The sequence below is a fragment of the Rhinoraja longicauda genome, chromosome 8, assembly GCF_053455715.1.
Source record: "Rhinoraja longicauda isolate Sanriku21f chromosome 8, sRhiLon1.1, whole genome shotgun sequence".
Classification (NCBI taxonomy): domain Eukaryota; kingdom Metazoa; phylum Chordata; class Chondrichthyes; order Rajiformes; family Arhynchobatidae; genus Rhinoraja; species Rhinoraja longicauda.
In genome coordinates, this window is record NC_135960.1 from 69,086,769 (window position 1) to 69,110,073 (window position 23,305).

The following is a 23,305-nucleotide window of genomic DNA, read 5'->3' on the forward strand; positions in this document are numbered from 1 at the left end:
CACAGCGCCAGAGACCTGGGTTTGATCCTGACTCACAGCGCCAGAGACCTGGGTTTGATCCTGACTCACAGCACCAGAGACCGACTGGGGTTTGCTCCTGGCTTCGGATCAAACCCCGGTCGGTCTCTGGCGCTGTGAGTCAGGATCAAACCCCGGTCGGTCTCTGGCGCTGTGAGGCTGGATCCTGGCTCCGGGTGCTGTCTGCAGTATTTGTACATTCTCCCTGTGGGTTTCCTCCCACATCCCAAAGATAGACAACAGACAATAGGTGCAGGAGGAGGCCATTCGGCCCTTCGAGCCAGCACCGCCATTCAATGTGATCATCCACAATCAGTACCCCATTCCTGCCTTCTCCCCATACCCCCTGACTCAGCTATCTTTAAGAGTTCTATCTAGCTCTCTCTTGAAAGCATCCAGAGAATTGGCCTCCACTGCCTTCTGAGGCAGAAATATCCACAGATTTGCAACTCTGACTGAAAAAGTTTTTCTTCATCTCCGTTCTAAATGGCCTACCCCATATTCTTAAACTGGCCCCTGGTTCTGGACTCCCCTAAAATTGGGAACATGTTTCCTGCCTCGAATCTTATATGTTTCAATAAGATCCCCTTTCATCCTAAATTCTAAACTATACAAGCCTAGTCGCTCCAGTCTTTCAACATACGACAGTCCCGCAATTTCGCGAATTAACCTAATGAACCTTCGCTGCACGCCCTCAATAGCAAGAATGTCCTTCCTCAAATTTGGAGACCAAAACTGCACACAGTACTCCAGGTATGTCGGTTGTAGGTGAATTGGCTTCTGTAAATTGCCCCGAATGTGTAGGACTAAACTATGAAGCGTGGCAGTAATAATTGTTGCTATCCATTTATACCCTATGGCCACTAACCATATCTGGTACATCTGATCTGTGCAGCCAGCAAAGCAAAGCTTTTCACTGTACCTTGGTACAGGTGACAGGAATAAACCTAACTTACAATGCTGGCACCAGGAACTGCAGAAATCTTGATCAAAACACAAAGTGCTGGAGTAACTCAGGGGGTCAAGCAACATCTGTGGAGGGAATGGGCAGACGATGTTTCAGGTGGGGACCCTTCTTCAGAGTCTAGCGTTCTAGAGACTGAAGGGTCCTAGCTCGAAACATCTGCCTTTCTCCAAAGATGCTGCCTGAGCCACTGTATTTAACCTATAATGCACAATTCAATACCATTCTCTCTCAATGCTACCACATCACTTGATTTCGAGGATATCTCCAGCAATTAAACCTAGAGATTATAGGTAAAACCCATTTGTCTTGGGTACGAGCGTCCTTACCTTGTTGCAAGTTAAGCTCATCATCTCTAGTAGCCTGATAGTCATACAAAGCCTTGCATGTTCCAATCTCCAGAATAGGGTCATTTACTGCAGAGTAAAACAACATTCTTAGTGCGTGCTCGGTCTTATTCTCACTGACACTTCTAGTTTAAACTAACTTATTATGACTAGACGAGAGTAGAACGGTTGCAGTGTTTCTAATGCTGCAAAAGTCAGAGTGTGGAAAAGGTCCAACTTGCCCACACCGGCCAACCTGTCCCAGCTACACTCGTCCCACCTGAATGAATGAATATTGTCACCTGGCATGTGAGGTTTCTGCGTTTTTTAAAATCCATTCTCCGTGCTTTTTGCATGATTTCTGTGTTTTTCACTTTGCCAAATAAACGGATCGAAAAAAATAACGAAGAAAAAAACCCGATGTATAGACTTGTAATGAACACTAGAGGTCGCTAGGGGTTCCGCGAGAAATCCCCCCCCCCCCCCCCCCCCGCGCGCCCTGGAAGTCTCCCCGAAAATGTGGCACCTAGGCTGGGCAAGGCAGCCAATCTCAACCTCATCGGGACTTCCACGGCCGATCGGTGGGTTGAATTTGCAACCTGCGGCCGGGGCTCTGGAACTCCAGCCCAGCTGGAGCCAGCACATCTATCCCCATAGCCGACTTCCTTGGCCTGCTGGATAAACCAGCAAAGCTCTGGAACCAAGAGTGCTGGAAAATCAGTGGTGGCACTAATGAGTAAATATTAAATTTAAGTGCAAAATTATATAACTTAAACCGGGCGGCACGGTGGCGCAGCGGTAGAGTTGCTGCCTTACAGCGAATGCAGCGCCGGAGACTCGGGTTCGATCCTGACTACGGGCGCCGTCTGTACGGAGTTTGTACGTTCTCCCCGTGACCTGCATGGGTTTTCTCCGAGATCTTCGGTTTCCTCCCACACTCCAAAGACGTACAGGTATGTAGGTTAATTGGCTGGGCAAATGTAAAAATTGTCCCTAGTGTGTGTAGGATAGTGTTAATGTGCGGGGATCGCTGGGCGGCGCGGACTCGGTGGGCCGAAGGGCCTGTTTCCGCACTGTATCTCTAAATCTAAATCTAAATTAATTAAGACAGGGTTAAAATATAACACACAGCAGAAAAGCCAATTACCACCTTTTTGGGCTGATTAACAATTAATGTTCGAATTTACTTCAAAATGTTATTAGTGTACAGTGACATTCACATTATTTTGTAATGCCTTTTAACTTTGAAATGCACTAAAAAAAGGCTTGAAAATGGTAATTTTGTGTAAATTTTCAAAAATGTTCCAATTTTTTGACCCCCGCTGCCGGTCTCGTGCAAGTGCTCTGCTCTTTCTCTTTTTTTTTACCTCACTCACAGGCCTGTGTGACAAGTTACAGTGAAATTCTCTGCTTGCATCCAATGTATGCAATGGTCTCCACATAAAGGGCGCCGGCAACGTTACAAAGTATCCCGCACCAGCTCCACCTTTGTTCTTTCCCCCATTTGGCCCATATCCCTCCAAACCTGTCCTGTCCATGTACCTACTGTCACCCCAAACACTCCCTGCACATCCACGTGCCCATCCAAAACCCACTTAAACCCCACTGTGGTGTAAGAAAATAACTGCAGATGCTGGTAGAAATCGAAGGTATTTATTTCACAAAATGCTGGAGTAACTCAGCGGGTCAGGCAGCATCTCAGGAGAGAAGGAATGGGTGACGTTTCGGGTCGAGACCCTTCTTCAGACTGATGTCAGGGGGGGGCGGGACAAAGGAAGGATATAGGTGGAGACAGGAAGACAGTGGGAGAACTGGGAAGGGGGAGGGGAAGGGAGGGACATGAACTATCTAAAGTTGGAGAAGACAATGTTCATACCACTGGGCTGCAAGCTGCCCAAGCGAAATATGAGGTGCTGTTCCTCCCGGTGGGCCTCACTATGGCCCACTGTGGTATCTGCCTCCACCAAAATAGACAATAGGTGCAGGAGGAGGCCATTCGGCCCTTCGAGCCAGCACCGCCATTCAATGTGATCATGGCTGATCATTCTCAATCAGTACCCCGTTCCTGCCTTCTCCCCATACCCCCTGACTCCGCTATCCTTAAGAGCTCTATCTAGCTCTCTCTTGGATGCATTGGGAACATGTTTCCTGCCTCTAACGTGCCCAACGCCTTAATAATCTTATACGTTTCGAAAAGATCTCCTCTCATCCTTCTAAATTCCAGTGTATACAAGCCTAGTCGCCACCCCTGACAGCACACTCCAGGCACGCACCACTGTCTGTGTGTAAAAAACAACTTGCCCTGAACATTTCCTTTTCCACTTTGTCCCTCTCACCTTAAACCTATGCTGTCCAGTAAATTTTCCAAACTGCCACGATCAATGCTTCAGGAGCTGCTAAAATTACTCCAAATCCCATTGATTTATTTGGTCTTGTTTTAAGATCTATTCACATTAAACTTAAAAAATGTAGTCAGAACGATAGCTAAGTATTAAAATTCTACCTCCATTGAATTTATCTTTCTTTGCAGGGAAAGTGCTCGCAGTGAAACATCTTGGTTTCTTCAGGCAACTTTAATTTTCTGTGGAGTCCCAATTTACCCTTTACCACTTTTACCCTCCATCTCCTAGGCAATTTGAAGCTTTCGATAAAGAGGGTAATAGCAGAGGAGAAACTGTGGTGATATCTGAAACTCCAAAATACTTTGGAATCTTAGTCATAGAGTCCTAGAGTGATACAGTGTGGAAACAGGCCCAACTTACCCACACCAGCCAACGTGTCCCAGCTACACTAGTCCCACCTGCCTGCGTTTGATCCATATCTCTAAACCTGTGCTATACATGTACCTGTCTGACCATTTCTTAAACATTGGGATAGTCAATAGACAATAGGTGCAGGAGGAGGCCATTCGGCCCTTCGAGCCAGCACCACCATTCAATGTGATCATGGCTGATCATTCTCAATCAGTACCCCGTTCCTGCCTTCTCCCCATACCCCCTGACTCCGCTATCCTTAAGAGCTCTATCTAGTCCCTGTCTCAACTACCTCCTCTGGCAACTTGTTCCATACACCCACCACCCTTTGTGTGAAAAAGTTACCCCTCAGATTCCTATTAAATCTTTTCCCCTTCACCTTAAACCTATTTCCTCGATTCACCTACTCTGGGCAAGAGGCTCTGTGCATCTACCCGATCTATTCCTCTCATGATTTTATACATCTCCATAAGATCACCCCTCATCCTCCTGCATAGAGTCCCAGCTTACTCAACCTCTCCCTGTAGCTCAGACCCTCCAGTGCTGGCAACATCCTCGTAAATCTTATATTTTGTGCAGATTCACTGCCAATGCCAGAAGCTTCCCAAATGCAATAGAAAGCAACCGTTTGCATTTTTACCAGCATGTTGTTGGGATTCGAGGGCCTGAGCTACAGGGACTCTGCTATCTTTAAGAGCTCTATCTAGCTCTCTCTTGAATGCATTCAGAGAATTGGCCTCCACTGCCTTCTGAGGCAGAGAATTCCACAGATTCACAACTCTCTGACTGAAAAAGCTTTTCCTTATCTCAGTTCTAAATGGCCTACCCCTTATTCTTAAACTGTGGCCCCTGGTTCTGGACTCCCCCAACATTGGGAACATGTTTCCTGCCTCTAACGTGTCCAACTCCTTGAAAGGAATGGATAGAGTAAATGTACAGTCTTTTGCCCAGAGTAGGAGAATCAAGAACCAGAGAACATAGGTTTAAGGTGGCGGGGGGAGGGAAGATTTAATGGACGACTGAAGGCTCACTTTTTATTACACACTAAGGGTGGTGGATATATAGAACAAACTGCCAGAAGAGGTAGTCAGGCAGGTTCTATGGCGACGTTTAAGAGACATGGATAGGACAGGTTTAGAGTTTTGTGGGACAAACGTGGGCAGGTAGGACCAAGGAAGTAGTGTAGATGGGGGAATTTTGGTCGGCATGGGCAAGTTGGGCTGAAGGGCCTGTTTCCCTGCTGTACTTGGAATTCCCTTCTCATGTATCTATACACTGTAAGTGACTCGATTGTAATCATGTATTGTCTTTCCACTGACTGGACAGCACGCAACAAAAAGCTGTTCACTGTACCTCGGTACACGTGACAATAAACTAAAACTAAGTGTACAAACACTGTCTATACTCGAAAGAAAATGAAAACTGTGAGAACCAATTTTAATAAGTTTAATCTACTTGGGGTGATGGGGTGATTTCCCCCCCCACAAAGGAATTTTTCAAAACAAAACAGTAAGACATCTGGGAGTACAACGATCATTTTAGATTTAGATTTTTTTTTTTTAGATTTAGAGATAAATTTTAATAATTTTAATAATTTCCCCCCGGAGTGGAGTGGTTTTTCCCCGCTTACCGTAGTCAGCTGCCCCCGGGCCGGGTTCGGATGGGTGCACTGGCGTGGGTAAATGGTTGCAATGGTTGGCGTAGATCGGCTCCTCCACCTGCACAGGGCTGGGTTCATGAGCGTCACCGGAGTCCACAAACACGGGGCTTCTCGTGCTGTTCTGATGCCTGCTTCTCATTTTCACAGGACGAGATATCTGGACCAGGCTGTGATAATACTCCTGCCAAATACAAATCAGATGTAATAACCAGGCAAAGAAAGCTCGGACCACAGCGGTAGAGTTGCTGCCTTACAGCACTTGCAGCGCCGGAGACCCGGGTTCCATCCCGACCACGGGTGCTGTCTGCACGGAGTTTGCACGTTCTCCCCGTGACTCGCGTGGGTTTTCTCCGAGATCTTCGGTTTCCTCCCACACTCCAAAGACGTACAGGTATGTAGGTTAATTGGCTTGGTATAAATGTAAATTGTCCCTAGTGGGTGTAGGATAGTGTTAATGTGGGGGGATCGCTGGTGGGTGCGGACTCGTTGGGCCGAAGGGCCTGTTTCCGCGCTGTATCTCTACACTAACAATTTTCTAATGCAACATACCAATATTTATAACTATTTACTCTCAGTCTGATGATTGGTCCAGAGACACTGCCTGACCCGCTGGGTTACTCCAGCATTTTGTGTCTACCTTCTTTCTAACTCGATTATCAGATTGCTTTGAGATCAGCGATCTATGTGAAGTACACTCGTGATGATCAAGCAGCAGTGAAAGCCCCTTAAAAATAGTAGCAGGGAGCATTGTAAACGGTGGTGTCTGTTCCAGCACTCAGTGAGATCATGGTTCTCTCAATGCTGCTTTGCTGTGCTGACCAGATATTCCTTGCTTCCTTTAACATCTAAAAACCTCCCTCTTGAATAGACTTGGACGGGGTGTTGGGTATACGTATCGAAACGTATAAGATTATTATGGGGTTGGACACGTTAGAGGCAGGAAACATGTTCCCAATGTTGGGGGAGTCCAGAACCAGGGGCCACAGTTTAAGAATAAGGGGTAGGCCATTTAGAACGGAGATGAGGAAAAACTTTTTCAGTCAGAGAGTTGTGAATCTGCGGAATTCTCTGCCTCAGAAGGCAGTGGAGGCCAATTCTGACCATAATCGGCCAGTCTTATCAACATGGTCATACAATAAATATCTACGCATCATTTCACACAAAGGGAGGAGGGTGTGTGGAACGAGCTGCCAGAGGAGGTAGTTGAAGCTGGGACCATCCCAACGTTTAAGAAACAGTTAGACAGGAACATGGATAGGGCAGGTTTGAAGGGATGTGGACCAAATGTGGGCAGGTGGGACTAGTGTAGCTGGGACATGGTGGCCGGTGTGGGCAAGTTGGGCTGAAGCGCCTGTTTCTACGCTGTATCACTCCATGACCCGTTCTAGAATGGAAACAGATCCCCAAATCCAAGCAAGGCTCTATCAATGTCTACAAAAAATGTCATTGTTGATCGGACGACAAGACACAGTAGACGTTTCTTAGTTTCAGCACGAGTAAACTTTCGTCTCCTCATACCTTCTGCAGAAACCACTCTCTGTGAATCCCTGGCTTGCTCAACCCTCCCCACCCAACAAGCACTCTGAATTTCTCACTACCGTTAATTTGAGCATGAACTGCACAGGTGGTGCAGCACCCAAAACGTCACCTAACCATGATCTCCAGAGATGTCGCCAGAGACCCAGTTTCAATCCTGACTACGGGCGCTGCCAACGTTCCCCCTGAGGCCGTGTCCGTTTTCTCCGGGAGATCCCGTTTCGTCCCACACTCCAAAGACGTGCAGGTCCATTGGATTCTGTAAATTGTCGGCCTACCCAGTGTGTAGGGTGGAACTAGTGTACGGGTGATCGCTGGCCAGCCCGGACCTGGAGGGGCCGAAGGACCTGTTTCTGCGCTGTATCTCTAAGCTGAGCCAACCTCACCTTATCTTTCCAGTTGGTGATGCAGTCACTGAGTGGGTGGGATGGTTTGGGATTGCCCTCCAGTTCTGCCATGGACAATGCAAGTTTGTAGAAATTCACCTCCAAGAGGGTTAGCTTCAGTGCTGCCTAAAAGCAAACGTTTATCATTCTTAAAATGCATAAAACTCATATAATAAAAAGCGGCAGAGTGCTGGAGTAACTCGACGGATCAGGCGACATCTCTGGAGATCATGGTTAGGTGACGTTTTGGGTCAGGACCCCAGATTCTGAAGGGTGGCACATATCCAGAAATACTGCTTGACCCGCTGAGTTACTCCAGCACGTCGGTCCTGACCTCCCATCTACCACATCAGACACCCTAGGACAATCTCTATTCAGACTTTAACTTGCACTAAACATTATTCTATTTCTCCTGTGTCTGTACACTGTGGATGGCTGCACTGTAGTCACGTATGGTCTTTTCACTGATTGGATAGCACGTAACAAAAAAAAAGTCACTGTACCTCGGTACACGTGACAATAAACTAAACTAACATGACCTTTAAGTTCTCTGCACCATGTTGGCCAATTTTACCATTATCCTTCTCCAAAATGTAAGACTTGTTTTAAACCACACTAACATTTTTTGTATAGGAGGGATTATAGATAGCGATGCTGGTTTACACCGAAGATAGACACACAATGCTGGAGTAACTCAGTGGGACAGGCAGCATCTCCGGAGAGAAGGAATGGGTGACGTTTCTGAAGAAGGGTCTCGACCTGTAACGTCGCCCATTCCTTCTCTCCAGAGATGCTGCCTGTCCCGCTGAGTTACTCCACCATTTAGTGTCTAAACCTTTTTTGTGAGCCATCATCTGCAGTTCCATGTTTCCTACATAAAGCTGAATCAATGCTGGCACAAAGGTGCACCTTTAGAGCATCATCAGATACAAACTGCTGATGTTCACTGGTGTTAATTTAATTACATCCTTACAGAGAAGCCAGTTCACCAAGTGGGTGTGTTCAGTGACATCCCCACAATAGACAATGGACAATAGGTGCAGGAGGAGGCCATTCGGCCCTTCGAGCCAGTAGCGCCATTCAATGTGATCATGGCTGATCATTCACAATCAGTACCCCGTTCCTGCCTTCTCCCCATACCCCCTGACTCCGCTATCTTTAAGAGCTCTATCTAGCTCTCTCTTGAAAGCATCCAGAGAATTGGCCTCCACTGCCTTCTGAGGCAGATAATTCCACAGATTTACAACTCTCTGAATGAAAAGGTTTTTCCTGATCTCCGTTCTAAATGGCCTACCCCTTATTCTTAAACTGTGGCCCCTTGACTCCCCCAACATTGGGAACATGTTTCCTGCCTCTAACGTGTCCAACACCTTAATAATCTTATATGTTTCAATAAGATCCCCTCTCATCCTTCTAAATTCCAGTGTATACAAATCTAGTCGCTCCAGTCTTTCAACATACGACAGTCCCGTCATTCCGGGAATTAACCTAGTGAACCTACACTGCACGCCCTCAATAGCAAGAATATTCTTCCTCAAATTTGGAGACCAAAACTGCACACAGTACTCCAGGTGCGGTCTCACTAGGGCCCTGTACAACTGCAGAAGGACCTCTTTGCTCCTATACTCAAATTCTCTTGTTATGAAGACCAACATTCCATTGGCTTTCTTCACTGCCTGCTGTACCTGCATGCTTCCTTTCAGTGACTGATGCACTAGGACACCCAGATCTCGTTGTACGTCCCCTTTTCATAACTTGACACCATTCAGATAATAATCTGCCTTCCTATTCTTACCACCAAAGTGGATAACCTCACATTTATCCACATTAAACTGCATCTGCCATGCATCTGCCCACTCACACAACCTGTCCAAGTCACCCTGCAACCTCATAGCATCTTCCTCACAGTTCACACTACCATCCAGCTTTGTGTCACCTGCAAATTTGCTAATGTTACTTTTAATCCCTTCATCCAAGTCATTAATGTATATTGTAAATAGCTGCGGTCCCAGCACCGATCCTTGCAGTACCCCACTAGTCACTGCCTGCCATTCTGAAAGGGACCCATTTATCCCCACTCTTTGCTTTCTGTCTGCCAACCAATTTTCTATCCATGTCAGTATCCTACCCCCAATACCATGTAGTCTAATTTTGCCCACTAATCTCCTATGTCGAAGGATTTTTGAAAGTCAAGGTACACTACATCCACTGGCTCTCCCCTGTCAATTTTCCTAGTTACATCCTCAAAAGATTCCAGAAGATTTGTCAAGCATGATTTCCCCTTCGTAAATCCATGCTGACTCGGAACAATCCTGTTCCTGCTATCCAAATGCTCAGCAATTTCGTCTTTTATAATTGACTCCAGCATCTTCCCCACCACTGATGTCAGACTAACTGGTCTATAATTTCCCGTTTTCTTTCTCCCTCCTTTCTTAAAAAGTTGGATAACATTAGCTACCCTCCAATCCACAGGAACTGATCCTGGATCTATAGAACATTGGAAAATGATCACCAATGCGTCCACAATTTCTAGCGCCACCTCCTTAAGTACCCTGGGATGCAGACCATCAGGCCCTGGGGATTTATCAGCCTTCAGTCCCATCAGTCTACCCAACACCATTTCCTGCCTAATGTGGATTTGCTTCAGTTCCTCCGTCACCCTAGGATCTCTGGCCACTAGAACATCTGGGAGATTCCTTAGTGAAGACAGATCCAAAGTACCGGTTCAACTCGTCTGCCATTTCCTTGTTCCCCATAATAAATTCCCCTGCTTCTGTCTTCAAGGGACCCACATTTGCTTTAACTATTTATTTCCTCTTCACGTACCTAAAGAAGCTTTTACTATCCTCCTTTATATTATTGGCTAGCTTACCTTCGTACCTCATCTTCTCTCCCCGTATTGCCTTTTTAGTCATCTTCTGTTGCACTGGCAGTCTCTGCATCAACCGTGCAGATAAAGCACGAGGGAGACACTCAGGGACACTGGACTGCTGCAGAACCAGCTTACTGTGAGCACAGAGCAGTGCAGCAACAGGCCCTTCTGCCCACAATGTCCATCCCAGACATGATGCCAAGAGAAACTGTAGGAAGGAACTGCAGATGCTGGCTTAAACCAAAGATAGACAACGTCACCTATTCCGAGATGCTGTCTGACCCGCTGAGTTACTCCAGCTTTTTGTGTCTATTTTCGCCACGAGAAACTAATCTCCTGACTGCACATGATCGATATCCCTCCATTCCCAGCATATCCATGTGCTTATCTAAAAGCCTCTTCAATGCCACTATCGTATCTGCCTCCACCACTACCCCTGGCAGCATGTTCCAGGCACCCACCACCCTCTGTGTAAAAAACACTTGCCACGCACATCTTGAATCTTTCCCCCTCGTAGCTTAAGGAGATGCCCTGCAGTATTTGACATTTCCACCCCAGGGATAAAGGTTCTGAATATCTACCGTTTCTATGCGTCCCATAATTTTTCTATCAGGTCTCCCCTCAACCTCCGACACTCTGGAGAAAACTACCCAACCTCTCCCGACTAATATATACACTGGATTGAGCATTTTCATTTAGTTTTGATTAAGAGTATATGCAGATAGTTTCACAAATCTTGAGATAATGCCTTAACAAGAAAATGCAAGCAATAAATAATGGCAGAGGGAGGCCCAGCGCAAATTGGAGGAACAGCACCTCATGTTACGCTTGGGCAGCTTACACCCCAGCGGTATGAACATTGATTTCTCTAACTTCAAATAACCCTTGCTTTCCCTCTCTCTCCATCCCTCCCCCATCCCAGTTCTCCAAACAATCTGACTGTCCCCGATTACATTTTATCTCTGCTAGCTTGTTGCCACCTTCTCCTAGCTAACAATGATCTATTCCACATTTTCCTTGAACTTTATCTCTTTTTGATGTCTCGTTTCCACACCTTACCCTTCCTTATCTCTGCGTCTCCCTCTCCCCTGACTCTCGGCCTGAAGAAGGGTCTCGACCCGAAACGTCACCCATTCCTTCTCCCCAGAGATGCTGCCTGTCCCGCTGAGTTACTCCAGCATTTTGTGTCTATCTTCGGTGTTAACCAACATCGGCAGTTCCTTCCTAAGCAATAAATAAAACTGATCGAAATTGGAAAATCAGAATTTCCATATTTACTCTGAGTGCATTAGATTTGCTTATATGCAAGTATCGCTGATCTATCATATCATATCATATATATACGGCCGGAAACAGGCCTTTTCGGCCCTCCAAGTCCGTGCCGCCCAGTGATCCCCGTACATTAACACTATCCTACACCCACTAGGGACAATTTTTACATTTACCCAGCCAATTAACCTACATACCTGTACGTCTTTGGAGTGTGGGAGGAAACCGAAGATCTCGGAGAAAACCCACGCAGGTCACGGGGAGAACGTACAAACTCCTTACAGTGCAGCACCCGTAGTCAGGATCGAACCTGAGTCTCCGGCGCTGCATTCGCTGTAAAGCAGCAACTCTACCGCTGCGCCACCGTGCCGCCCGTCAATGATCTAATCATTGACGTGCTGTTAGTTATTGTTCAATAGACATAGAAACATAGCAAATAGGTGCAGGAGTAGGCCATTCGGCCCTTCGAGCCTGCACCGCCATTCAATATGATCATGGCTGATCATCCAACTCAGTATCCTGTACCTGCCTTCGCTCCATACCCCCTGATCCCTTTAGCCACAAGGGCCACATCTCACTCCCTCTTAAATATAGCCAATGAACTGGCCTCAACTACCTTCTGTGGCAAAGAATTCCACAGATTCACCACTCTGTGTGAAAAAAAACGTTCTCATCTCGGTCCTAAAAGACTTCCCTCTTATCCTTAAACTGTGACCCCTTGTTCTGGACTTCCCCAACATCGGGAACAATCTTCCTGCATTTAGCCTGTCCAACCCCTTAAGAATTTTGTAAATTTCTATAAGATCCCCCCTCAATCTTCTAAATTCCAGCGAGTATAAGCCGAGTACAATAATTTGTCTTTAATCCCTTTTCCCACAGGCCCGAGACCATTTTCTGTTGAAGATCACCACAATACCTCGTCTCTCATTGTTGCATTCGTCTCCTCCATTTTCAAATCCGAAAATGATGAACTTTTGAAACTTGTCCTACTCATCCTCTCCAGACCTGTAGAGTGCGCAGATCAAACAACATCTTTATTTTAGAATTCATTCATTCTGATACGTCGTATAATTTTAGGCAAGTAGGTGCATTGTGAGCAGTTTTGGGCCCCATATCTGAGGAGGGATGTGCTGGCGTTGGAGAGGGTCCAGAGGAGGTTGACGAGAATGATCCTGGGGATGATTGGATTAACATATCATGAGCGTTTGTCGGCACTGGGCCTGTACTCGCTGGAGTTTAGAAGAATGAGGGGGGGACCTCATTGAAACTTACCGAATAGTGAAAGGCCCGGATAGAGTGGATGTGGAGAGGATGTTTCCACTAGTGGGAGAGTCTAAGACCAGAGGGCACAGCCTCAGAATAAAAGGACGTACCTTCAGAAGGGAGATGTGGAGGAATTTCTTTGGTCAGAGGGTGGTGAACCTGTGGGATTCATTGCCACAGACAGCGGTGGAGGACAAGTCAGTGGGTATTTTTAAGGCAGAGATAGATTCTTGATTAATACGGGTGTCAGGGGTTATGGGGAGAAGGCAGGAGAATGGGGTTAAGAGGGAAAGATAGATCAGCCATGATTGAATGGCGGAACAGACTGGATGGGCTGAATGGCCTGATTCTGCTCGTGTCTAATTAAGTTATGAAGAGTGGGCACAAAGCAACCTTGTTTTTCCTTCTTGACTTTGCTGATGTCATCCTGAAGCCGTTGTATCTTTAGTTCCAGTCCGGTCTTCCTTCTCTCTTTATCCATTGTGTTGCGAGTGTCTTCCTCCTATGTGGAGAAGACATTACAACTACATCCACCTCACTGCACCGCTCAGCATGTAGCAAAGCTCCCAGTCACCCGCCAGTCATGGGCAACATCACCATGCAAGAACAGCAACAGCATTCAACTTAATTTGGAAAGAGTGCTGGAACAACTCAACGGGTCAGGCAACATCTCTGGAGAACATGGATAGGTGACGTTTCACAGAGTGCTGGGGTAACTCAGCGGGTCAGGCAGCATCTCTGGAGAACACGGATAAGTGACGTTTCACAGAGACTCTGGAGTAACTCAGCGGGACAGGCAGCATCTCTGGAGAACATGGATAGGTGATGTTTCACAGAGTGCTGGGGTAACTCAGCGGGTCAGGCAGCATCTCTGGAGAACACGGATAGGTGACGTTTTGGGGCAGGACCCCTCTGCAGACTGATTGCAGGGGTGGGAGAGTGCAGGGGCAGGACAAAGCCCAGCAGGTCATAGGTGAACAAAGGTGAGGGGGGAGGAGGTTTGATCGGTTGGAAGAAAGCCAACGATGAACACACACACGCACACACACACACACACAAAGTGGGCGACACAAGGTCGATTTAATTTTGTGCCTTCAGTTCTATTTCTTTCAACTTTCAAATTATGATTAATTTTCTGATTGTAAATATTATAATTATAAAAAATGCAAAGACTCCCACTTGACGATCATTTCTCTCTCTCCGTTACTCAATTGTACATTTACAGGATTGGCCCCGATGGATGGCACCGTGTGTAGCAGTAGAGTTGTTGCCTCACAGTGCCAGAGACCAGAGTACACTCCTGACAATGGGGGCTGTCTGTGTGGAGTTTGTACGTTCTCCCCGTGACTGCATGGGTTATCTCCGGGTGCTCTGGGAATAATTCAAAGTGGGGTATTCAATGCTGGGTTCATAAGTTTATAAGTCTTGGGAACAGAATTAGGCCATTGAATCTGCTCCGCCATTCAATCATGGCTGACCTATCTTTCCCTCTCAACTACCATCTCCTGCCTTCTCTCCATAATCCCCGACACACGTACTAATCACCAATTTGTCAATTTCTGCCTTAAAAATATTCACGGATGGCCTCCACAGTCGTTTGTGGCAATGAATTCCACAGATTCACCACCCTCCCTCTGGCTGAAGAAATCCCTTCTCATCTCCTTTCTAAAAAGTACGTCCTTTTATTCTGAGGCTATGGCCTCTAGTCCTAGACTTTCCCACCAGTGGAAACATCCTCTCCACATCCACTCTATCCGAGCCTTTCGCTATTCGGTAAGTTTCAATGAAGTCCCACCCCCCCACCCCCGTCAATCTTCTAAACTCCAGCGAGTACAGGCCCAGTGCCGACAAACGCTGATCGCATGTTAACCCACTCGGCCTCCTAGTCCAGAACAAGGGGTCACAGTTTAAGGATAAGGGGAAGTCTTTTAGGACCGAGATGAGAACGTTTTTTTTCACACAGAGAGTGGTGAATCTGTGGAATTCTCTGCCACAGAAGGTAGTTGAGGCCAGTTCATTGGCTATATTTAAGAGGGAGTTAGATGTGGCCCTTGTGGCTAAAGGGATCAGGGGGTATGGAGAGAAGGCAGGTACGGGATACTGAGTTGGATGATCAGCCATGATCATATTGAATGGCGGTGCAGGCTCGAAGGGCCGAATGGCCTACTCCTGCACCTATTTTCTATGTTTCTATGTAAATGTAAGCTACCCAAGTGGAGTAGCAGTTTCTGTTCCTCCAGTTTGCGCGTGGCCATACTCTGGCAGTGGAGGAGGCCGAGTTTGTGACATGCCCTCAGTTTAGGATTCTCAGCCACCGTTTCACACTGGTTTATTTTTTTCCTGGTGCTATTGCAGTAGATCGTACTGTATTCAGATATTTTAATTCCAATGCCACGTTAAACAATTGAAATAAAAGAGAACATACCCGCAGACATTGAATAGCGGTGCTTTAGTCTTCTTAGTTTTTAAACATACAGTGTGAAAGAAGGCCCTTCAGCCCATCGAGTCCACGCCGACAAAAATGATCACACGAGTTTTATGTTATCCCATTTTTGCATCCACTCCCGACACACCAGGGGGCAATTTACAGAGGGCCAATTAGACCACAAACCCACATGTCTTTGGAGTGGTGGGGCGGGGGAAACCGGGGCACCTGGAGAAAACCCACGTGGTCACAGAGAAAGTACAAACTCCGTCCAGACAGCACCCGGTGGTCAGGATCGAACACGGGTCTCCGGCGCTATGAGGCAGCAACTCTACCGCCGCGCCACCGTGTTAAAGCGCTTACTTACATAATAATCCGGCAGCAGAAATCCGATTTTGTTTTCATTGGATAAAACGGACGTGTTGTCCAACAGTGCCTGGATATCTTGATCAATGCCAAAACACTGCACAACTTCATGGATTTGCATTTGGCGCTGGATAACAACAAACAATGTAATCTTTACATCACACAGACTCAACCAGAAAGAAAAAAAAGGCCAAACAAAAAGCAGAGACAGTTTAGGGCATTGTCAGTATTCTGCTTCTATGGAGAAAGATGCGTTTTGAAAGTGTGGCCTTATGCTTGTTCACTGTTGCCATGTACATCACTGTGGGATTATTAGACTCCATTGAGGGCAAGTATGTTCGACTTTATTGACTCGTTACAAAACTGAGTTAATTCCTATTCCAAGATCCAAGAAACATGTAACATTCTTAAGGGGTTGGACAGGATAGATGAAGGAAAAATGTTCCCCATATTGGGGGAGTCCAGAACCAGGGGTCACAGTTTAAGAATAAGGGGTAGGCATTTAGGACTGAGATGAGGAAAAAAAAATTCACCCAGAGATTTGCGAATCTGTGAAATTCTCTGCCACAGTAGGCAGAGGAGGCCAATTCACTGGATGTTTTCAAGAGAGAGTTAGATTCAGCTCCCAGGGCTAACGGAATCAAGGGATATGGGGAAAAAGCAGGAACGGGGCACTGATTTGGGATGACCAGCCATGATCATATTGAATGGCGGTGCTGGCTCGAAGGGCCGAATGGCCTACTCCTGCACCTATTTTCTAAGTTTCTATTTAAACATCACCCAGCTCATTATTGCTCGGCTGCAATCCTTCCCTGGAACTCTGGGAATTAAGTGCCACTATTAACGTACGAAACTTAGCAAGTAGAAATCGAGGAAGGAGGTCAACTCTGGGCACCAGGGCTGCAAGGACACAAGGGTTTCATCTTTCATCTTAGAGTATTGTGTTCAGTTTTGGTCACCATGTTATCAGAAAGATGTTGTCAAGCTGGAAAGAGTGCGGAGAAGATTTACAAGGATGTTGCCAGGATTCGAGGAACTCCTAAGCTATTAGAGTGGGGTTCGGCAGGCTAGGACTTTATTCCTTGGAGTGCAGGAGGATGAGGGGTGATCTTACAGAGGTGTACAAGATCACGAGGGGGAGGGATTGGCTGAATGCACAGAGTCTTGTCTCCCGAGGAGGAGAAAAAAAGAACCAGAGGGCATAGGTTTAAGGTGAGTAGGAAAAGATTTAATATCATTTTCCACAGAGGGTGGTGGGTATATGGAACGAGCTGCCAGGGGAGGTCGTTGAGGCAGCTACAATAACAACATTTAAAAGACATTTGGACAGGTACATGGATAGAAAGGTTTAAGAGGGATATGTGCCAAATGGACCTAGCTTAGATGGGGCATCATGGTCAGTGTGAACGGGTTGGGCCAGAGGGCCTGTTTCCATGCTGTATGATAGACAATAGACAATAGGTGCAGGAGGAGGCCATTCGGCCCTTCAAGCCAGCACCACCATTCAATGTGATCATGGTCGATCATTCTCAATCAGTACCCCGTTCCTGCCTTCTCCCCATACCCCCTGACTCCGCTATCCTTAAGAGCTCTATCTAGCGCTCTAGCTGCCTCTAACGTGTCCAACCCCTTAATAATCTTATACGTTTCGATAAGATCCCCTCTCATCCTTCTAAATTCCAGTGTATACAAGCCTAGCCGCTCCGGTCTTTCAACATACGACAGTCCCGCCATTCCGAGAATTAACCTGGTGCCTGATGCTGCCAAGTGTTACAGTAATTATACTACTTACCTCTATAAGCGTTCTTCCAAAATAAGTAATGTGCTGGCTGTATTTATTTAAGATATTGCACAGGAGATTTATTTTGTCTTTCTCCAGATCATGAATTACCTGTAGGGTGAAAAAGGCAACAGTGATTATAATTTGTTGGACTTGCTTGGTGCAAGGATGAATCATGTGAGTGGTAGGAACCTGAGGGGTAACGTTTTCTACACAAAGGGTGGCGGATGTATGGAATAAGCAGCCAGAGGAGGTAGTTGAGGCTGGGATAAGACAGGTATGTGGATAGACAATAGACAATAGGTGCAGGAGTAGGTCATTCGGCCCTTTGAGCCAGCACCACCATTCAATGTGATCATGGCTGATCACTCTCAATCAGTACCCCCTTCCTGCCTTCTCCCCTTACCCCCTGACTCCGCTATCCTTAAGAGCTCTATCTAGCTCTCTCTTGAATGTATTCAGAGAATTGGCCTCCACTGCCTTCTGAGGCAGAGAATTCCACAGATTCACAACTCTCTGACTGAAAAAGTTCTTCCTCATCTCTGTTCTAAATGGCATAACCCTTATTCTTAAACTGTGGCACCTGGTTCTGGACTCCCCCAACATTAGGAACATGTTTCCTGCCTCTAACATGTCCAACCCCTTAATAATCTTATACGTTTCGATTAGATCCCCTCTCATCCTTCTAAATTCCAGCGTATACAAGCCTAGTCGCTCCAGTCTTTCAACATATGACAGTTCCACCATTCCGGGATTTAACCAAGTAAACCTACGCTGCACGCCCTCAATAGCAAGAATATAGGACAGGTTTAGAGGGTTACGGGCCAAGCGCAGGCAGGTGGGACTAGTGTAGCTGGGACATGTTGGCCGGTGTGGGCAAGTTAGGATGAAGGGCCTGTTTCCACGCTGTGTCACTCGATGACTCGATGTCAGTACACAATCCACCACCATGGAAATTTAAACGCAATCGATTAAATAAATCTGGCTTAAAGCTCGTGACAATGAAGCACCCGGATTATGATGCAATCCCACTGAGTTCACTCCCTTGCAGACACGAGGAGCTGCAGATGCTGCTTTACCAAATAAAAAGGCACAAAGTGCTGGAGTAACTCTACCGGGTTATGGGTGCTGTCCGTGTGGAGTTTGTACGTTCTCCCCGTGACCGCGTGGGTTTTCTCCGGGTGCTCCGGTTCCCTCCCACACTCCAAAGACGTGCAGGTTTGTAGGCCAATTGGCTTCTGTAAATTGCCCCTGGTGTGTGGGTAGAACTAGCGCAGGGGTGATAGTTGGTCGGCACGCACGGACTCGGTGGGCCAAAGGGCCTGTAACTCTACAGTAAGTAAACTAAACCAAACATGTGGGTCAGGCGGCATCTGCAATAGCATCATGTTTGGCATGCACAGACAATGCGGGCCGAAGGGCCAGTTTCTGTGCTGTACTGTTCAATGTTGCATCAGGATTGCACTGTTCTTGCAATTCCTGTTCAGCAGGAGAGACGACAGTATTAAATTACACTACTTGCTGTGAAGTATTTCGGCGGGCAATAAGCCTGTCTGCGCATGTGCGCAAGTCCTGGCTGAGAGTTTGCTGCATCCGCTAGTATCAGTCTGAAGCCAGTCTGAAGAAGGGTATCGAACCGAAACGTCACCCGTCCCTTCACTCCCGAGATGCTGCCTGTCCTGCTGAGTTACTCCAGTATCTTCGGCACTAATGCCAAATGCACCACGATGCTTAGTCATCGTTTCACGTTCTTACCCGCAAGGTCCAAATGCTGAAGACCACAGCAGAGAGACCAAGGGGACCATTTTGGTCCGTCGCATATACAGGTCCTCCACCGATTTTCCAGCACCCTTGGTTCCTTCCAGAGCCTTGCTGGATTAAACGTTTTGCCGGACCAACAGAGGCCACGGCCTTGGTGGGACCAAGATACTGGCCCACAAAGATGGCCGCGGATGTAGGCTATGGGAACGGATCCGCCAGCTCTGGCCGAGCCGGAGTTCCGGAGTCCCGTCTGGGGGGGGGGGAATATTGGACCCACAGATCGTCCGCGGAAGTCCCGATGAAGTCGAGATCGGCCGCCTCTCCCGGCCGAGGCACCACATTTTTTTGGGGGGGGGGGGGACGACTTCCAGAAGGGGCGGGTAGGGGATTTCAAGTGCACTCTCGTAATTTTGTCCAGATTAAAGGAGATGCCGGAATACCAGCTGCCAGAAAATCGGGAGTGACCTGCATTCCGGGGAGTCCCAAACCAGGCCACACAGTCTAAGAATAAAGGGGAGGCCATTTAAAACTGAGGTGAGAAGAAACCTTTTTCACCCAGAGAGTTGTGAATTTGTGGAATTCTCTGCCACAGAGGGCAGTGGAGGCCAATTCACTGGATGATTTCAAAGAGAGTTAGATAGAGCTCTAGGGGCTAGCGGAATCAAGGGATATGGGGAGAAGGCAGGCACGGGTTACTGACTGTGGATGATCAGCCATGATCACAATGAATGGCGGTGCTGGCTCAAAGGGACAAATGGCCTCCTCCTGCACCTATTTTCGATGTTTCTATTCCGTCGTTCAGTAAGATCTTAGCTACTTCCTGCTGTGAAGCTGTATTCCTTAATTCCTTTCATGTCCAAAAGCCTCTCAATCTCTCAGTGAGTGCTCTTGCACTGAGTCTCCACTATCCTCCCAGGAGCAGAAGATCATTACACTCAGAGAGAGGAATCTTCCCGGTTTAGAGACACAGCGATCCCCGCACACTAACACGATCCTACACACACTAGGGATGATTTTTACATTTACCAAGCCAATTAATCTGCAAACCCGTACGACTTCGGAGTGTGGGAGGAAAGAGGAAGATCTCGGAGAAAACCCACGCAGGTCACGGGGAGAACGTACAAACTCCGTACAGACAGCGCCCGTGGTCGTGATCGAGCCCGGGTCTCCGGCGCTGCAAGCGCTGTAAGGCCCAATCTGAGGAAAGACATTCTTGCCATAGAGGGAGTACAGAGAAGGTTCACCAGATTGATTCCTGGGATGGCAGGACTTTCATACAAAGAAAGACTGGATAGACTCGGCTTGTACTCGCTGGAATTTAGAAGATTGAGGGGGGATCTTATAGAAACTTACAAAATTCTTAAGGGGTTGGACAGGCTAGATGCGGGAAGATTGTTCCCGATGTTGGGGAAGTCCAGAACAAGGGGTCACAGTTTAAGGATAAGGGGGAAGTCTTTTAGGACCGAGATGAGAAAGTTTTTTTTCACACAGAGAGTGGTGAATCTGTGGAATTCTCTGCCACAGAAGGTAGTTGAACCTACGCTGCACTACCTCAATAGCAAGGATGTCCTTACTCAAATAAGGAGATGAAAACTGCACACAATACTCCAGATGTAATCTCACCAGGGCCCTGTACAACTGCAGAAGGCAGTTAAATGGTCTCTATTCTTAGACTGTGGCCCCTGGTTCTGGACTCCCCCGACATTGGGAACATTTTTCCTGCATCTAGCATGTCCAGTCCTTGCATAATTTTGTACGTCTCCATAAGATCCCCTCTCGTCCTTTCTACCGGATATCTGAAGAGAAGGTTTGACTGGCCTGGTAAGACTGCTCAAAGATGGCCTCCCACTTCAGCCGCACGGCCTCACCGGCCCGGTTCATCTCGTAGTACTGCTGATCCACTTTCAGCAGTGTCTCCGTCGATTTCGTCAGCTTTTTTAGCAGCTGCAGAATCAAAACATTCGCAGCAAAGAGTTAGTAACACGATTCGAATCTGCGCTAGATAGAACAAAAATATTGATATTTCTTTGGTTTTTAGTTCAGAGATACAGCGCGGAAGCTGCCCATTCGGCACACCGAGTCCACGCCGACCAGCGATCCCTGCACACTAACACTACCCTACACATACACTAGGGACAATTTTACATTTATACATTTATACCGGGCCAATTAACCTACAGACCGGGACGTCTTTGGAGTGCGGGAGGAAACCGAAGATCTCGGAGAAAACCCACGCAGGTCACGGGGAGAACGTACAAACTCCGTACAGACAGCGCCCGTGGTCGGGATCGAACCCGGTTCCGGCACTGCAAGGCAGCAACTCTACCGCTGCGCCACCGTGCCGCCATTATCAGACAACCATTCACAAGTGTGATTGTATACGGCTTTAAAGTTCGACGAATGATCATAAAACACAAAGTAACAAATTCTATTCAAATTATGATGTCACTTCCTTTATCCTGTATCTACACTGTGGACGGCTTGATTGGAATCATGTACAGCCTTATCACTGACTGGTTAGCACGCAACAAAAGCTTTCCACTGTACCTCGGCACACATAACAATAAACTAAACTTAAACCACACTAAACCAATATTCATTGCACATCCACCTGCATACAGGGTTCCCTGCTCCTTCCACCCATGCCCCCCCCCCCCCCCCTCCATAGCCTTCCACTCATTTCCCTCCCTCCCTCTGGCTTAGCATTTCACTCCTCCTCTTCACTCTTTATCTGGCACCTCTTCTTTTCACCTCTTGCCATCGGGTCATACAGCACGGAAACAGGCCCAACTTGCCCACGCCAACCAACATGCCCCATCTACACTAGTCCCACCTGCCCATGTTTGGCCCGTATATCCCTCTAAGCCTGTCCTATCCATGCACCTGTCCTAAATGCCTTGGTCACTTACTCCACCCATCACCCCTCCTTCACCTGTATCCACCTATCACTCACCAGGCTTTGCCCCTCTCCCACCTCTCTATTCCAGCTTTCTCCCCCTCCCCCAACTCCATCAGTCTGAAGAAGGGTCCCGACCCAAAACATCGTCTGTCCACTCCCTCCACAGATGCCGCCTGACCCGCTGAGTTCCTCCAGCACTTTATTTCACTTGCGATGGAGGTCAAACAAAACAGACATCGTGCTGAATTGATTCATAGATTAATACTAGCACCAGAACCTTTTTTTTCTCTTTTTCAGACACTATTTGTTTATTGTTCTCCACGGCGCGATGCATTGCTTCGTGGCTCTTGGTCAGCCCCAACATCTTCTTCTTGCACTGAAACATACCAACAGATCAGAGTCGGCATTAGAAAGTGGCCGATACGCAAGGTTGTCCTCTAATAAAGCTGGAATATACACTGATCAGCCAAAACATTATGACCTGATCAGCCAAAACATTACGACCACCTGCCTAATATGCTGTTGGTCCTCCGTGTGCAGCCCCATACACAGCAGGGTGCGATGCACTGTGTATTGTGACACATTCCTCCCGTGACCACCATTAACATTTTCTGTGACTTGTGCCACAGTAGACCTTCTGTCGGTTCGGACCAGATGGGATAGCCTTCGTTGCCCTGGCGCATCGATGAGCCTTGGGCGCCCAACACCCTGTCTGTCGCCGGTTTGTGGTTTGTCCCTCCTCGGACCACTGTCGGTAGGTACTCACCACTGCTGACCGGGAGCACCCCACAAGCCTTGCCGTTTCAGAGATGCTCTGACCCAGTCGTCTGGCCATAACAAGTTGGCCCTTGTCAAAGTCGCTCGGGTCTTTACTCCTGCCCATTTCTCCTGCATCCAACACATCAACTTCAAGAACTGACTGTTCACTTGTTGCCTAATATATCCCACCCCTTGACAGGTGCCATTGTAACGAGATAATGGTGACATTTGGTCCACCATCATTCACAATAAGTTGTATTAGGACTTT

The 23,305-nt window shown here is 47.3% G+C and overlaps 1 protein-coding gene across 1 annotated transcript in view; it reads right to left on the minus strand.

Annotated features, from left to right (window-relative positions):
- nostrin (nitric oxide synthase trafficking) overlaps nucleotides 1-23,305 on the minus strand; it is a 62,768-nt gene that overhangs the window by 2,763 nt on the left and 36,700 nt on the right. Inside the window, exons 7-15 of the mRNA XM_078404590.1 lie at nucleotides 22,556-22,654; nucleotides 21,198-21,323; nucleotides 17,631-17,729; nucleotides 15,840-15,965; nucleotides 13,441-13,549; nucleotides 12,701-12,789; nucleotides 7,644-7,769; nucleotides 5,692-5,902; nucleotides 1,312-1,398 (exon numbers count right to left, since the gene is read on the minus strand). Of these exons, the coding sequence (XP_078260716.1) occupies nucleotides 1,312-1,398; nucleotides 5,692-5,902; nucleotides 7,644-7,769; nucleotides 12,701-12,789; nucleotides 13,441-13,549; nucleotides 15,840-15,965; nucleotides 17,631-17,729; nucleotides 21,198-21,323; nucleotides 22,556-22,654 (1,072 nt within the window). The remainder of the gene's footprint in view (nucleotides 1-1,311; nucleotides 1,399-5,691; nucleotides 5,903-7,643; nucleotides 7,770-12,700; nucleotides 12,790-13,440; nucleotides 13,550-15,839; nucleotides 15,966-17,630; nucleotides 17,730-21,197; nucleotides 21,324-22,555; nucleotides 22,655-23,305) is intronic.